At 42.6% G+C, this 17,995-nt stretch overlaps 1 protein-coding gene across 1 annotated transcript in view; it reads left to right on the plus strand.

Moving 5' to 3' along the window:
* The first annotated feature begins 528 nt into the window (after positions 1–528).
* Positions 529–17,995, plus strand: part of KIF26B (kinesin family member 26B) — a 429,471-nt gene continuing 412,004 nt past the window's right edge. Inside the window, exons 1-2 of the mRNA XM_032801064.2 lie at positions 529–1,372; positions 2,042–2,473. Of these exons, the coding sequence (XP_032656955.1) occupies positions 1,310–1,372; positions 2,042–2,473 (495 nt within the window). The 5' untranslated portion in view covers positions 529–1,309. The remainder of the gene's footprint in view (positions 1,373–2,041; positions 2,474–17,995) is intronic.

Raw genomic sequence — 17,995 nt, forward strand, 5'->3', positions numbered from 1 at the left:
CATATCAGGGGATCTGGTACTAAGCCCCAGATCCTCAGAAGTATTTAGGCACCTCATTCCCTTGGATTTCAATGGGAATGAGGAACCTAAATACCCATTAAAATCTGGGCCCTAGTTTCTTAATTTCGTTAGTTTCTGTGGGAACCAACAAGTGAATTTTTGAAGAGATTTATTAGAAATGTTTGTGCAGCCTTCAGGATTTGAAATAAATAGAGATCAGGGCAAAATAACCTTTCTCTATGAAACAGGATGGGGGATAGGGGGAGACACAGTAAGACTTTGGGATTTGATTGTTAACAAGTCACTGTAACATGCCCTTTATTGCAAGTTTCATTAATACATTCAAAACAATACCAGACAAAGAGCTTCTAGTGACTGTTATAGATGTGACAAACATTCCAGCCTGCTTTCCTTTCATGATTATTTATACAATATTTGGAACACTTGCAAAAATCGTGTTCATTAAAGCCCTGGATATTGGCAACTAACCAATAACTGCAGGGAAGCAACAAGGTGGTTGGGGTTTTGTTTGTTTTTAAGAAGAAAAAAAATCACAAATGTCAATCAAGAAACACTGCAAAATAAAATGGAACCTCCTCAGCAGCTAACCTATTGCACAGAACTGCAATGAAGCTTTGACAGTATTTTCAAAGCCTTCAGGGGCGTCAGTTGCAAACGTTCTGCAGCTCCTCAGCTGACCAAGGAGAGTTATATAGCCAGAGTCTTCCTTTCCCTTACAAAACTGTCAGGCACAAATGGGCAGAAGGATATTGGCTGCAAGAGACTCGGAAGCTCCTCCCAGAGACTGGATCCTGATATTTTTGGAGGATTTCTTTTAACTCAGTTACAAACCTTAGTGAAGGAAACAAGTTACCACAGCACCAGTAGCAGAGAGAGAAATCTCTGCTTCTAGGCAGAGCATAGCTCTCTGGCTTTCTCTCTCTTATACCTTCCTAAAGCTACCTTGGATGTGATTGTTCATTTAACATGTGGAGGAAAACTGTACTGTCTGGTGGGGGAAAATGCTGATACTCTGGATGTTGGTGTGTCTATGAAAAACAAGGGGTGTAAGTGAAAGAGAGAGAAGATCATGAGGAAAAAGATGTTTTGAAGAAAAAAAATCCAAAATATTTGCCTGAAAATTGATGGTGCTTCTGAGCTCTGTATTTTCTCTGGAGGGAAAGGTTGAATTTGGTGCAGTGCTTAAATCTATCTATCCAGCTGGTGAACCTTATTGGATTGAAAATTCTCTATTTTGGATGTAACGGGGGAAATTTTTTGGACATTCTCCTATTTTATAAAAATCATCATGAATTCAGTGGCTGGAAATAAAGAGAGAATTGCAGTCACAACCAGAAGCAGGAAATATGGGGTAAGTTATCCATACATGAAATGCAGGGAATCTTTTAAATTCATCTGCACTAAGGATTTTAATTCCCCCTCCTTCCCAAGGACCCATGCTATAGCTTTCCCTGTAAACTGACCTGTAACAAATGGTACCAACATGTGAACCTTATTAAGCTGCATGTTCCCATTCAGAGCTTCACCTGGCTGAGTATATTACTTGGTCTATTCTACCAGCTCTCAACTGCATGAAGTGCATTGGGGTCCTTTCCCCCTGCGATCGCTGTAGACTTTCGCCCTCCTCATCCTCCCTGCGGAACTTTGTTTTTATTTCCAGCCCCGGGTGGCATTTCAATGTGCGATCCGAGCTGACCTCGCTTTGCGCGGCCCCACACCGGTCGGGATCGATTCTCTGTCGATCACACGTGCAGTGTGTATTGACACCCCCTGCCCGGGAAGGAGTCCCCGAGCTACCGCAGGGCTGGAGACAGCCGCGGGGTGGGGATCGGAAGCGGGGCCGGTACCGCTTTGCCCCTCCCGCGCTCAGGTGGCCGCCCGGAGACAATGCCGGGCGCGGGAGGCCGGGTGCTTCCCAGCTGGGGTCGGTCGAGCAGCCGCATTCACCGATGGCAGCTGGGCGGCCCCGCGAGGTCTGCCCGCGCCTCACCCGCTGCCTCCCCCTCTGCTCCTCCTCCAGGTGACCGAGCCCTGCTCCCCCACCAAGCCCGCGGCACCCTTCTCGCCCGAGAGCTGGTACCGGAAAGCTTACGAGGAATCCCGGGCTGGGAGCCGCCCAGCCCCCGAGGGAGCCGGCTCCGTCCTGGGCTCGTCCGGCACCCCGTCCCCCGGATCGGGCACCTCTTCGCCGGGCTCCTTCAGCGGCTCGCCGGGTCCTGCCTCCCCGGGCATCGGCAGCAGCTCCCCGGGCTCGCTGGGGGGCTCCCCGGGCTTCGGCACGGGCTCGCCGGGCTCTGGCAGCGGGGGCGGCTCCTCCCCGGGCTCTGGCAGCGGGGGCGGCTCCTCGCCGGGCTCCGGCAGCGGGGTCTGGTGCGAGAACTGCAACGCCCGCCTGGTGGAGCTGAAGAGACAGGCCTTGAAACTGCTCATCCCTGGGCCCTTCAGCAGCAAGGTGAGCGGGGCCGGGCGGGCGGGCAGGCGCGCCGCGTGGGCTGGGTTCCCGCCAAGGGGGGTGAGTGCAAACACTCCCTGGAGCAGGCGGGGGCATTCACCGGGCCCCACGGCTCATGCTCCCACGCCCATTCACAAAGCCGGCGGGGCTCCACTGGCGCCAGCAGACTCACAGCCAGGATATGGAGGTCGGGGTCACCCCTAATTCGGGGGGTGGGCTTTTTAATACTCTGTTTTTATTCCCCATTTCCTAGCTCTTCTTTCCCTCCAGCCCCCCTTCCCCTTGTGTTGTCCCTGTTGGACTCTCTCCTCCGCCCTTGCACATGTGAAAGGCTTCTGGACGTTTTGAGTCAGTCCCTCAAGCTGTTCTTTGCCTTCTCCTTTCATTCCATTGCTGGTATTTTCGTACTCTGATTCCCCACATACCTATTGTATTGTTTGGTAACAGCGGATGGGCTACTGTGCAAACGTCTGAGCATCTGTGGTCCCTCTCCCACTTCATACTGCTTCTCTCCTCCCCTCTAGGGGCCAGACTTTTCAACAAGCACCCAGATCTCTCTAGGTACTTACTTGGCACTTAACACTAGTATCTTGAGTACCTTTTAGTGATCAGTACAGTTATTCTCATAGCGTCCCTGGGAGTTAGGGAACTACCATTAGCCCCATTTTACAGATGGATAACTGAGGAGAAAAAAGTGAAGTACCTAAGCCCGCACAGGGAGTCTGTCAGAGCAAGCAGTTGCACCCAGGTCCCCAGCTACAACATTAACCATAAGGGCAATGATCTCTCTTAAAGAGATGAGAGATCTAGCCACAGGTGTCATACTGGGAGCTGCTGGGTGCAGAACATTTTTGAAAATCTGGTTCTTCTTTAAGTGCCTAAAGCAGAGTTGTTTTTTTTTGGCTTTGATTGTGGGTGGTCAGTATTAGAAAATGTGGCCCTACTAAAGCCATCCTCTGTAGTCAGTAGTTTTCCCCCTTGTATTGCAGATGAAGATTAAGGTGAACAGCTCTGAAAGAGTGATCAGCAGCTGTTGGGCTGATTGAGTGCTAACAGAATTGTAAGCACTGGACTCCTCCATAGCAACCCTGCAAGTGCTGTATTGTGAATAGATCTAGAGCTCCCAGAATGTAACACAATGCAATTGTGTTTGCACTGTTGGGCCCAAGTATTATCAAATGATAATATTTACTCTTCTACTTCAAAGAGTTTTCATTAGTGGTTACAATAAAGAAGTACCAGGAAAAGAGCTGATTGCTGTGGAAGGGTCTTTAGTACTGTTGTTGTATTTACCATTATTTATTTATTTATGTGCCTTGTGTTGTGAAAGGGAATCTGTGTGATCCCAAACAACAGAATAAGGGCTAGTAGTAAAACCTCATCTCAATAGCTGGTTTGTTTAAGCTGAATTATTCACAAACCGGAAAAAATGTATGTTGAAAGGGTTAAATTGACTTAAATGTTCATAACTGTTGCTGAATCCTGAGGAAGCTGTGCTTGGAATTAATTTATTTAAAAAAATTCAGGTTACATGATATGCAACAGCTATGACTTGCCAGCTTTGGAATTACTGCCCGTGTGATTGTCATAATGTGAGCTTTGAGATAAGAGGGGGAATCATATTTTACAGTAATGGTTGGATAAATCATAAACTGTAGGGTTTTCTGCCCATCATAAAATGTCAGGCATTAAATGATATATCTCATTGTATGAGGTAAAAACTCTTCTGCACTCTTGTATAGTTCTCTATTATAACACTCTAAAGGCTGGAGTCATTACCTTCATTTCCCTGGAATCACTTACCTTAGCATTGTCCACTCAAAATAAATAAATAAAAATCCAGCTGCCAGTGATGGCGTTAGAGGCCTGATCCTGCAAGACTTATGCACTTGAGTAATTCTTCCTCCCTCTCCTCCTTAATGTCGCTTCTGTCTTCCCCTTCCATTTAGCATGCTCCCCTTTCACAAATAAATAAACAAATTATGGAATTAACATACCACGTACAAACCATCACTCTGCTTGTATGTGTGCATGGATATCCCTTTCTCCTATCTTTTGTCTACCTCATCTATGTAAGCAGGGACTGTCTACTCTGTTTGTAGCTGCCTAGGATAATGGGGCCCCATTCTTGGTTAATCTCTAGGCACTACCATAATAAACATAATGTGAGTAGTTCCATTGACTTTATTAGGGTTATTTTGTAAAGATTCCTCATGTAAGACTTTCAGGATCAGGCCCATAAATGGATCTAGTGTATTGCTATTCTTAGAGTTCTGAAAGTTGCTGAACACCCTCAGCTCCCACTGAAACAATTCTGCTCCCATTGATTTCAATGGGCATTTGACAATTTAATTCAGTGGGAGCAGGTCAAATGGATGGTTCTCAGTATCCCTCAGGAGCAACTTGCTCAGCACCTTGCAGGATCCATAGTGTCCACCATATGGTTAATTACCAACATCCATTTGTAACTATGAAATATTGGAAGGATCATCAAATAGGCGATCTAAAAAGCATCAGTCATCTTGTATGGATCTAGCTGACTTGCAAGTTTTTTTGTTTTGCTGCTGCTGCTGAAAGTAGCCTGGAAATTTCATAAGCATTATATCTATAGTCAGCAAAACATATTTTTCGTTTTGCAATTTATATTATATTTAAAATGCATATAACTTTGGGTAGTTGATATTGTGGTAGTGAATATAATAATCCATTAGCAGCTTTATTTTGGCATATACACAATAGAGATTAATAGAATCTGCAATGATTTATCTGAACCTGTACCTACATAAATTCTTTCATACTGAGTAATCATATAATTTAAAATGTTTGCATATATCTATCTAGCCTAATACCACACTTAATTGCTGTGTAAGCAGACTGAGTATGAAGCTAGGCAGTGAAGCGTTACATTGGTACAGAAAAAGCAATACTTAATGTGGAACAAGGCTGTCTCTGACTAGCTCATTGTTAGCACTGAGGTGTGGAGCTTTAACTTTAACTAGAAACATTCATTCTAAATATGTCAACAGGATGGAAATTTAAGGTTTTTGTTGTTTGGCAGAAAGATTAGTTCTAATTACACAAGTTCTACCTTAGTTTAACCATTTAAACGCTGCACTCCTGGCATCTGGAACAGGCATCATAAAGCTCAAATCCCTTTTTCCCCGGTGATACAGATATAAACTGTGTACACGAACTAGTTATCTGCATTCCAGAGGTTAAGTACTATGAGAATGAGACGAGTTACTGTAACTGTACCCTGAAACACATATGTGTTGAATCTGATTAACACAACTGATCTTAGAAGGTTGTAATTAATTATACACTGTGCTGTATATTAAAAGGAATTCAGTATATTTTAGAGGTAATTTTAATGAAGTATGCCATTTGAACAGCAATAGGGACTGTCTCAGAAATGAATAAGGCTATTGGTAGGTTTTTATTCCTTAATTCTTTTCTCTTTTGAAAGAGTTCGTTAAGCTTTTTTCTGAACCTGGCCCATTTGGAATATGTCTTCAGAAGGGCATCAGACTCAGCTTTGTCTATACACATGTATGATGTGATATCTTTACATTTACTATAGACTTGAGATTAAATCTTGTCTGCATGCAAGTCAATGGCAAAATTCCCATTGACTTCAATGGTGCTAAACACAGACATTATGTATTAAAAAAATAACTGGGTTAACTAAAGATTCTGCTCCGTGTGTGTATAAATAACATGAATATTCAGCTCAAGAGTACAGTCTCAGGCTTTCCAAAGTTATCTTGTTCTGGGGTTCAACAAAATCCAAAATGTGGCCTTTACCAGAAGAGGTAATTTAAATATATCCCGTTTGGAAATAATTTCCATGCTTATACTTATCTACTTGACACATATTAACTAAACATTAGAGATGGTCGAAACAGAGGTTAGTTTTGTAAAACACCATCTGTTAAGTGGTTTGTATCCTCGTCCATTTAGCTGAATGGCCCACAGTTCCTGGGTGGTGGATAAATAGATCTGGTTTAGGCCTTTGACTTACCATGAAAAGTCCTGTGGATTATGGGCGAAAAAATTACATCTTGTATTTTTCTGAAACTTTTGCTCACTTGTGCTCATGTATTGTTGATTTAGCCTTTTCCCATTTCAGAAGTGTTCATTAGTCAAAGGCTTGACTAATAATATTAATAATGAAAAAGCTGTGCAGTTGATATAATGGAAAAATAGGTTCCTGATAGCTTGTAGCTACTTTAGAAACCTTCCCAGTAGAGACAAAACAGTAATGAACCCTTCGTCGAAGCTTAGTTAAGTGGCAGAATAATGGAATTTCATTTCTGTCTAGACCTTTAATTTGTGAACAAGCACGGCCAGCCAGTACAGTGACTTAATTCACTGTGCAAAAATATCAGGCACCTAATCATTTCATCCCAACTCATTGTAATGCAGATAGGATTGTTGCATTAGAAATCTGATTTTTAAATGGCCTGGGGCAGTAATTTGTCAGCATTTGGAGGGATTAACTCCACTAAAGTTTAGACAACAGCTATTCTTTTGTATTGCATCACAGGTCACAATACCAAACATTTAGTATAAATCATCTGCAACACATTTTGCAGTTGCATATCTCCTGGCAAACAGAGATGTCCCCACATTCTTCCTCCTGTGCCCTGGAATTACAGCTGCTTAGAATGCTTCAAATTAGATATGTATATTGGAGAAAGCAGACCTAGGAATATATCTTCACCAATTAAAAATGCATGCAAACTTGCCATTGAAAGCAGCCGGAGGTCACCTGGGCTACAGTTCACTCTGAGACTCCTGCATGTGAGATAATGTTGATATGATTATTTTGTCCAAACTTGCATATGGCAACTTTGCTTTGGGGAAAGGTGAAAATACTGTATGTTAAGAAGATCCCTTCTTATGAAGTTGTCAAGGTTCTTAGCTATGCAGTCATCTCTATGGGATCACAGAAGCTTACTATTATTGACTGAAATGGAAATTAGGACCAGGCCCATCTCTATATTCAATTGGTTGGAGATTGTTTCCCTTTCTGAACAGAAAATGCTCCCAGACGGCTATGGCCCGACCTCTGGGTGGGGGGAGGGGGCGGGAGGAAATTGCATAGGATGAAAATTTCAGTCAGTTTCTGAGAGTGAGGAGGTACAGTAACATTTTGACCAAACTCTACCCTTCCACAAACTGTGAAATGGGTTTGCCAACCCATTATTCAGAAACAGGTGAATGCTTAGTGTATAGCTAGCCCCTTACGTAAGGTGACTTTTGAGTATTTTGGTCAATTCAAGGTGTCTTCTACAAGCCACAGAGAATACACTAAGGTCCCAAGTAGTTTCTTAACTAAACGCATTGGATTATCTTCCTAAAAGGGAATATAATCATTTGTAGCAATTTTTTGTGTGTGCTACAAGAACAGAGTCCCAGTGTATAATTTTGGGAAGAATGTTCCATAATGGATTCCCTTGACAGTACTAGTTAAAATATCACATACTACAAATATCCGCCATCAGTATGTAATGGGATGCTTGCTTATGTCAGCAGATTATTAGAAAGATACAGTATCTGTGAATTTAGGGCTGAAAGAGGTTTGCACAGCTTTAGCCACATCAGCAATGAGCCCTTTAAGATCAGAAATTGAGATGCTTCCAAGCATTGAATTGGACAGCCCATCTGTGCACTATACCTGACTTTCATGCTTTGCATTGTTATGTAATAGGGGTTGCTGCTTTCTGTGAACTGTGAGGCATGTCACACATAATTTTGATTGGTATGTCACACTGCTAGTTTATAACATGTCACAATGGAGGTGTCATGCTGCAGCATAAAAAACATGTGCATGGTATTCCTCACACTTCACTAACATATGTTAGATGCTATCAAGAACTGCAAATCCACTTCATGTTTTGGATAGGCAGTTTCAAGTCCATATTTGTTGAGGTCTCCATTCAGGGAAGAATCCCTGTTCAGAAAAGCAGTTTAGTGCGTAAAGTTGAGCAAATGCTTAAGACCTTTACGCTACAGTATGTCCCTGATTTAGGAAAGCAACAATCCAATAAACCAAAATGGTGCCATTTTGCTTTTCCAAGAAGTGTGAAGTTCTATAAGATGATGCTAAATTAATTATCACATTTCTATTTCTTTTCCATGAACAGAGGTGCTTATTTTTCTTTTGAAATTTTAGAGTGCTCACCTGAAAGAAACATGCAGTTTTCTTTTACACAGCATGAATAATATTGGAGCTAGATTGAGTCACAGATGAACACACTAATAGTTAGTTGTGTCTCTGTTCAGTAGTTTATGGGACCAAATCCTCCAAGGCCATATGTGGGAAACTTTGATCACAATTTCTCCCATGAAACCTCATTGATTTTAAGTGGTGTTACAAAAACATAACCGAGCATAATTTGACTAATATTGCTGATTGTTGTTGGGATCTTTCATTTAGCTGACATGTGAAAGAAAGTCCAGTAACCAGACAACTCCACAGCGATTGTCCATCTGCAGCTGCTGTAGAGTACAAGTTATTCCAGATAAAACTGGCATTCATTTATGCTCAATGTTTTTCCTTCAGATCTATCTCTTTGTATAATGCAACTTAATATTATCTGTGCTTTCAATCTACCTCTTTTGTTGGGCTGTGAGGCAGGGTCTATCCACACAAGGCCCAAGGAGGTGGTGTGTAAAAAAAAAAAAAAAAAGGCTGATTAACCTTGTGACAGGCTGCACCTGGAGAAGAATCAGGGCTGATAAGGCCTAATAGCTGATGAAGCCCAGCTGGGGGAAGAGCTGGACTAAGCATAAAGAGAGGAAGTGGGTGGTAAGAGGGTGCTGTAGGAAGAACTCTGCAGTCTCATTCTTGAAGTGAGAGTTGGCAAGAGACAAAGAGGAGTCCAAGGAGGGAGTAAACCCTGGGAATACAGACTGTAGCAGGAACTGAGGGGGAGAGGGAGCAAAGGGAGTGCAGTAGCCACAGAGAGCAGAGGAAGCTCCAGGGGTGGGCCAGCAGATAAGGGAAAGTAGGAAAGAACCCAGGGAAACAGTAATAGGGTCTGAGACTGTTTGCTAGACATAGTCCCTGGACTGGAACCTGGAGCAGTGGGAGGGTACAGGTTCCCCTACCAGCCACTGGAGAAGTGGCACAGTCTGAGCAGTGGAGCTGAAAACTGCCTGAAACAGTTTGTCCAGAGGGACTTTGACACCCTGAAAGGGGAAAATTATATTGACCTGACCAGAAGGCCAAGCCATGAATAAGGACCTCCTTGGATTAGGAAGAGTGAGAAGTTGAGTCCAGAGAGAGAGAGAGAGACCATCCCACCACAGGGTGAGCAACCGAAGGAGGGGACATCAGATGAGCCACGAGGAGGTATCCCATTGGTGAATAGCAAACTATCTGATGGGGCTTCTCCAAGTAGGACACTATCATATCAACAGAGCAAAAAACCGAATGTAGAGGCTGCTAACAGATCCTTTAAATAAATAGTACTGAATTTTGAAAATTGAGTGTGAGCTTCTTGGTATAATTTGCCAAATATTACTAGGAACTTATGTCACCACTGAAGTACCATGCAAAAAATACTTCTTAGCATATGTGCATTGTGCCTCAGGTGGCATGTGACCAGGATTCATCATCAAATTTGGTCTGCTAGTTGGATCATTAGGTTCCCCGGGCCAGGTACTGACGTGGAATGCGACATGAATGCTGATCCAGGTCCTCTGAAAAAATACTGGTCCAAATGTATACCTTGTTAATGCTATTGAAATCAATGGACTTGTGCCAGGGTAGAATTCTCACACCACTGTAGTAAATAGGAGCTTGACCATTGACTTCAAAAACAAAGAACTAACCAGCTAACCCCCTCCAAAAGATAGCAGTTTCAAACATATCCAATGCATATCCAGCAGTCCAGCCACCTAGTTTTGACCTTCCATACCACCTGTAGGCAAAGCTAAATTGCTTCAGAAGTAAAATAGTCAGATGTGTGCAAATGCCTAGAAGTGGGGCCTTTGTGACTCTCCCCTTCTTGCTGTGTCCAGTTAGGAGAGGAAGATCATATGCATGGGGCTGCTGTGCTCCCTCATGGAATTGCACAGTGCCATTCCCTCAGCTATTGGATGGCTAAAACATTTAGACTAACATGCTTGACTCTAACATCTATGTAAATGCAATCACAATTTGAAAAAAGCCAAATTTCACCTATTGTATCCCTTGACAAAAGGGATTGCTAAATGTGTCTAAGGTGTAACTAATTTAGAACTTTGGTACTAGTTTTATTTAACTACTTGACTCAATAGAATTTTGAGGCAAACACTGCTATCAATAATATAAAGTTATTAGACAGTAAATCCAAGACTCAATTTGGTTTTCTGATTTCCCCCACCCCTATTTTGTCCTGGATTCATAATTCAATTCATGTTTTATAAAGATCACAAAATGTGGAAAGTATTATGTTAAAAAGCCATTTACCACTGGAGCAATGGTATATTTAACTTTTGTTTAGTTTGGTCTTTTAAAATTGTATCACTTTATAGTGGGTTGCTAAAATTTGTTGATTAGTTCAAACTGTGGTTCAAATGAACAGCTGTTTGCAGTTCTAATATCTTCCCCCAATTAATATTTCCATCTTAATTATCTATGACAGTCATAGAAATATAGGGCTGGAAGGGCCCTCGAGGTCATAGCCTCCTGTGCTGAGGTAGGACCAAGTATACCTAGACAGGTGTTTGCCTAATGTATTCTTAAAAACCTCCCTTGGAAGCCTATTCCAGTGCTGGACTATTTTTATAAGGATTTCCTAGTATCTAACTTAAATCTTCCTTACTGCAGACTGAACCAGTTACTACTCATCCTCCCTCTGTCATCTTTTCTGAAGACTAAACGTGCCTAGTTTTTTAATCTTTCCTTATAGTTCAGGTTTCCTAAACCTTTAATCATATTTGTATCTCTGTTCAGGACTCTTTTTTTTTTTTTTATTTGGTCACATCTTTCCTAAAAGTGGCACCCAGAATTAGGCACAGTACTCCAGCTGAGGCCTCACCAATGCTAAGAAGAACAGCATATGAAACTTACATATGACACTCCTGTTACTACATTCTGGAATGATATTAGCCCTTTTACAGCTGCATCTCACTGTTGACTCTTATATAACTTGTGATCCACTATAGCCCCCAATTCCTCTTTAGCCTAGCTAGCATTATATTTGTGTATTTGTTTTTTTTTCCTTCCTAGGTGTAATACTTTGCAGTTGTCTATTGAATTTCATCTTGTTTGTCAAGGTTGTTTTGAATTTTAATCCTGTCTTCCAAAGTGCTAGTAGTCCTTCCCAACTTGGTGTCCTTGCAAATTATTTAACATTAATGAAAATATTGTACAGTACTAGACCATGGAGAGACTCCTGTGGGGAACCCTCTAGATACATCCACCCAGTTTGATCAAATCATCATTAACTACTTTTTGTGTACTATTTCTCAACTAGTTATGCACGCACCTTATGGTAATTCCATCTAGTTTGCTTATGAGAATGTCATGTACAACTATCAAAACCTTCCTAAAACCAAAATATATCACATCTTCTGCTTCCTCCTTATTCATTAGGCCAGTAACCCTGCCCAAGAAGGAAATTAGGTTCGTTTGGTGTGATTGTACTTATTATCCTATTATCTCTAGATGCTTAAAATTGATGGTTTAATAACTTGTTCCAGTATCTTTCCAGGTGTCATAGTTAGCTGACGGGTCTATAACTTTCCGGCTCCTCTCTATTCTCATTTTTAAAGATAGGTACTATGTTTGTCATTCTCAAATTCCCTTGGACCTTGCCCCTCCAGAAGTTCTTAAAAATAATTGCTAACAGTTCCAAGATTGTTTCAGATAGTTCCTTAAGTATCCGAGTATTAATTTAATCAGAACCTGCTGATATGAATACATCTAACATCTAAATAGTCTTTAAGCTGTTCTTTCCCTATTTTGGCTTGTGTTCCCTTTTGTAGTCAATATTGGTGGTGGTAAATATCTGGTAACAACTGATCATTTTAGTGAATACTGAAGCAACATAGCCATTAAGCACCTGAGCCATAAGGATGTAATCCATTATTAGTTGTCCTTCCCTAATCATTAGTGGGCATACTTTCCTTTGTCTTTCTCTTGCTCCTACTGTATTTGTACAAGCTGTTCTTATTGCCTTTTTATGTCCCCTTGCTAATAGGTGTAACTCATTTTGTGCCTTAATCTTATTGATTTTTGTCCCTATGTGCTTGTGCTATTCTTTTGTACCCATCCTTAGTAATTTGTCTCTTTCAACTTTTTGTAGTTTTCCTTTTTGATTTTAAGGTCATTAAAAGAGCTCCTGCTGGAGCCAAAATGGCCTCTTACTGTAGAAAAGGGTACTCTCACAATAGTAGTATACTTCTGGAAAAAAACACGCCATGATTTCAATCCTAAAAGGGCCCTGCATCATTTTTTCCCTACTGAGTGAGGCGGAATGCAACAGTAATTTTACTAACTAAAAACTTAGTTATGACACAAAGGTAGAATTATATTATTGATTCTTGTGCAAACCTTGCATTGTTTATCAGTGGGAGTTCTGCTGAAGAGTTAGGAGGATGTTCCTAACCCTGTAGACTTAGCCCATGCTTGAAACTAAGTTATCCCTCTCCACAGAACAAGGCTGACTCCTCTGGAATCACTTACATGACTATGTTGTTTTGGGTAAGACTTTTGTATTGCCTGTTTGAGGTTGTGTTGGCTTCGTTTATAATTAAACGTTGAACTGAATCCCATTCACCTTACTTCCATTGAAGTCAGAAGGAATTGGCTAAGAGTAAATAAAGTCTGTGCTGTGTCTATTTGGTTGTTTAAGTTCTGTAAGTCCAACGGGTCTGTCTTTCAAAAAGATTCCAGCAAACTTTGTTAATTCAACAATTAACTGCAAGCATGAAAACATGGCTGTGGGAAGTGTCACGCTGGCAGTAGCAGACTGTGGTCACAGAGTTCACAAATACTAGGGTTTGAGGTGCACAGGAGTCCAAGAAGGGGTGCTTCCCGGTTCTGGGCAGCACAGAAGTAAGGGTAGCAGTACTGCAACCCCCACTACAATAACCTTGCGACCCTCCTCCAACCTCTTTTTTTGGGCCAGGACCCTTACAATTATAACACTGTACAATTTCAGATTTAAATAGCTGAAATAATGAAATCTACAATTTTTAAAATCCCATGACTGTGAAATTGACCAAAATGGACCATGAATTTGGTAGGGCCCTAATCATGAGTATTTATGCCTGGATATATTTTCACATGGGTATTCATAACACTTTCTTATTCCGTGAATGTTCATGGGGGTCAAAATTCCACCTGCATGAATGAGTAAAGCAAATTGATGGAAGTCATAGCCCCATTTTAGCAAATTTGTGCTTGTATTAAGAAATGTCTGCAATTGCTTGGGGCAAGGGGGTTGTCCAGCTCTCTTCAAGGCCATTCATAGCCTGTGTCACGGCTCCACAAAGATACTTAGACACCTACATTCCAGTTTTACGTTCCACTGTGAACCACAAAATCCCAACCTGGCTGCTGCCTATCCACTGTAGATGACTAAACTATTCTTGCAGTAAAAGTTCCCTACATACCCAAGTTTCTCCTTCTAGGTACATGCACTTCTGCCTTACTCTAGGTATCTGCACAGCCTCCTCACACCTAACCCCTAGTGCGATCAATGAACTGGGGGAAGACCGACAGAGGAGCATCTACCTCACCCATGGGGCCTTATCTGGTAGGTGTGCTCAAGGCTGCCTACTAGATTTGTTTCCATTTAAAAGCTGGCCAGAGGAGGTAGTGGTGATGCTTCTGTGCCCTCCCGCCCTATATTTTATATCCCAGTGGTTAGAGCACTCGGCTGGGATGTGGGAGACCTGGATTCAATTCATCCCTCAGCTTGATGGGGAGAAAGAGGTGGGAGACCCCTGTTCAGATCCTAAATCTCTAACCACTGAGTTATGGGATTTTCAGATGAAGTTGTTCCACTGTGAATAAATAAATTTAAGTCACGGGGTCAGACAAAGAGAGTGAGAGTAGCTTTGTAGCGTGATGGTAAGGGGACCCACTTAGATGCTTGGGGACCTTGGGTCCAGTCTTCCTGCTACAATTACTTTTTCTTTATCCAAAGTGTAACAGCTTCAGCAGGAGAGATTGAGGAGGAAGTCCTCCTACCCTTGGTCCCCATCAGAATATCCCTTAACTCCATGGTTAGCACACTCTCCTGAGAGGTAGGAGACTGCTGTTCAAATCCCCTCTCCCTGAATGACAGAGTAGGGAATAGAACCTGGATTGCCCACATCCTGGGTGAGTGCTGTAACCACGGCACTAAAAATTATAATGGGTCCCATGATGGTGGCCCTATCATCACCTCTTCTGGCCATTTTGTGCAGTGTGAGGCAGGCGCCTAACTGCATCTCACAAGAAATAACTTGGGTGCCTAGGCCACTTGACTACAGAAGAGAGGTTTCTATTTGTGGATTGCTAGCAGAGATGGTGCCTGCCTCTGTGAGAGCTGCAGGACTTAGGACACACCCCTCTTGTTGGAATCTCCCATTGTTTAGTTTAGGCAGCTCTCTGCTTAGCATTTTGTGGATCACATTCTTAGAAGCCTGTCTCCCACCATTAATTGTATAGGGAGCCTAGGTGCCTAACTCAGGTTTTGTGGATTGCATTATTGCTCCTGAGATTCTCTAGACACCGAAGTCTCTTTTTAAAAAGAACAGGAGTACTTGTGGCACCTTTAGGGTATGTCTACACTACAAAATTAGGTCGAATTTATAGAAGTCGTTTTTTCATAAATTGTTTTTTATACAGTCGATTGTGCGTGTCCCCACAAAAAATGCTCTAAGTTCATTAAGTCGGTGGACTGGGTCCATAGTACCAAGGCTAGCGTCGACTTCCAGAGAGTTTTTTGTGTTTCTCCTTGATGCAAAGCCATCCCCTTTGTGGACTGTAATTCTCTGTAAGCCAGGTCATCAGTCGCCCCTCCCTCCGTCAGAGCAGACAATCGTTTCACGCCTTTTTTTCAGCCCAGACGGAGCAATCAGAGAGGACTTAAACATGATTGGAGGAGAGGTATGCTAATAATAAGGATTGAGGAAATAACCAAAGTAGGCCAAAAATCATATATAAGGCAGAAAGCGGACAAGTTTGGTGGTAGTGGTGGTATTGATGTGTGTGAGTGGAAGGAAGAGGTTGTGAGCAGAAGAAGCAGGAAGAGAGCAAAATCACTGAAGAGGGAAGAAGAAGGCTAGATTGTTATGGATCAAGAAATCACAGCAAGCACCAGCGGCAGTAGCAAAAAAGAGGTGGCAGAGGCACGGCAGCAGCAGCCAGAGTAGAACAGCAGCAGCAGTTTGGCATTGAGACTGAACAGAAGGACCTTTTGACAGATCAGAGGGAAAAGAAGACTGTAGAAAGAAAGCATGAGAACTATGGTATAAGGAGCTAGGACATATGAGTGTGTTTGAGATACTAAAGTTGTACATATGTTACTATGTATAAAAGTATAGTGTTCTCATTAGAATTGCTGTCAGCATCCTACATGTGACTGATCACCTCATGTAGAATGTAACCACTTGGAGCCATTTCAAACTGTATGACATTGCAGCATTGAGTACTTGAATGTGCGTACTTGTGCTAATAGAATTTGTTTATGTTTCTTGATATATGCTTTGGTTCTTTTATCATGCATTTTGCCTCTTGTATTGAGGGCCTGCCGGTTTGGTGTGAGAGATGACTCACGCTTCACCCCTGCCCCCACCCCATGGCTAACAGCGGGGAACATTTCTGTTCAGCCACAGCCAAACAGCTGAGCAGGAACAGGCACCTCTGAATGTCCTCTTAATAAAAGCACCCTATTTCAGCCAGGTGACCATGAATGATATCACTCTCCTGAGGATAACACAGCTAGAAAAGAACAGATGTTGTTTGAATGCCAGCAAACACCGGGACCATACGCTGCCATGCTCTGTTATGCTGTGATTCCCGACTACGTCCTACCGGCCTGTCTAATACTTATAGAGATGTCCCTGGAGGATTTCCACTGCATCCCCATACACATTAACAGACTTTTCCAGTAGCTGTGCTGGCCGCGAATGCCAGGGCAGATTGATCATTAAACACGCTTGTTTTTAAACCATGTATAATATTTACAAAGGTACAGTCACCAGAGGTCCCTTCTCTGCCTTCAGGGTCCGGGAGCATGCCCTGGGTGGCTTCAGGGGTTACTGGCTCCAGATCCAGGGTGAAAATCATATCTTGGCTGTTGGGGAAACCGGTTTCTCCGCTTCCTTGCTGTGAGCTATCTTCAATCTCTTCATCATTTTCCTCATCCCCCAAAACCCACTTCCATGTTGCATGATTCTCCATTGACGGAGTCAAAGCATAGGGTTGGGGTAGTGGTGGCAGCACCCCTTAGCATGGCATGTAGCTCATCATAAAAGCAGCATGTTCGGGGCTCTGATCTGGAGCGGCCGTTTGCCTCTGGTTTTGTGGTAGGCTTGCCTTAGCTCCTTAATTTTCATGTGGCACTGCTGTGCATCCCTGCTATAGCCTCTGTCCTTCATGCCCTTTGAGACTGTCTAATGTTTTGGCATTTCGTTTACTGGAATGGAGTTCAGCTGGCACAAATTTGTCTCCCCATAGGGCGAGCAGATCCCATACCTCCCTTTAGGTCCATGCTGGAGCTTTTTTGCAATCCTAGGACTCCATCATGATCATCTCTGCTGATGAGATCTGCACTCACCTGCACCTTGCCACGTTAGCCAAACAGGAAATGAGATTCAAAAGTTCACGGGCCTTTTCCTGTCTACCTGGCCAGTGCATCTGAGTTGAGAGCATTGTCCAGAGCAGTCACAAGGGAGCTCTCTAGAATAGTTCCCAGAGGCCAATACCATCGAATTGCATCCACACTACCCCAAATTCAACCAGGCAGGCCAATTTCAGTGATACTCCACCTCCAACGAGGGGATTAAAGAAATCAATTTAAAGAGCCCTTTAAGTCGGAAAAAAGGGCTTTGTTTTGTAGACAAGTCCAGCCTTAAATCGAGGTAATGCTGCTAAATTCGACCTAAAATTGTAATGTAGACCAGGCCTTAGAGGCTAACACATTTATCTGAGCATAAGCTTTTGTGGGCTACAGCCCACTTCATCGGATGCATAGACTGGAACATACAGCAAGAAGATATTTATACATACAGAGAACATGAAAAGGTAGAAGTAGCCATACCAACTGTAAGAGACCAATCAATTGAGATGAGCTATCACCAGCAGGAGAGAAAAAACTTTTGAAGTGATAATTGAGATGACCCTTAGAAGGTGTGAGGATACTTAACATGGGGAAATAGACTAAATTAGTGTAATAGCCCAACCATTCCCAGTCTCTGAATCTATTTCCCAGTGTTAAGTAAACCCACGAAAGCTTCTGCTCAAATAAATTTGTTAGTCTCTAAGGGCATGGCTACACTTACATTTTTGCAGCGCTGGTAGTTACAGCTGTG

Source organism: Chelonoidis abingdonii, chromosome 3 (genome assembly GCF_003597395.2).
Source record: "Chelonoidis abingdonii isolate Lonesome George chromosome 3, CheloAbing_2.0, whole genome shotgun sequence".
Classification (NCBI taxonomy): domain Eukaryota; kingdom Metazoa; phylum Chordata; order Testudines; family Testudinidae; genus Chelonoidis; species Chelonoidis abingdonii.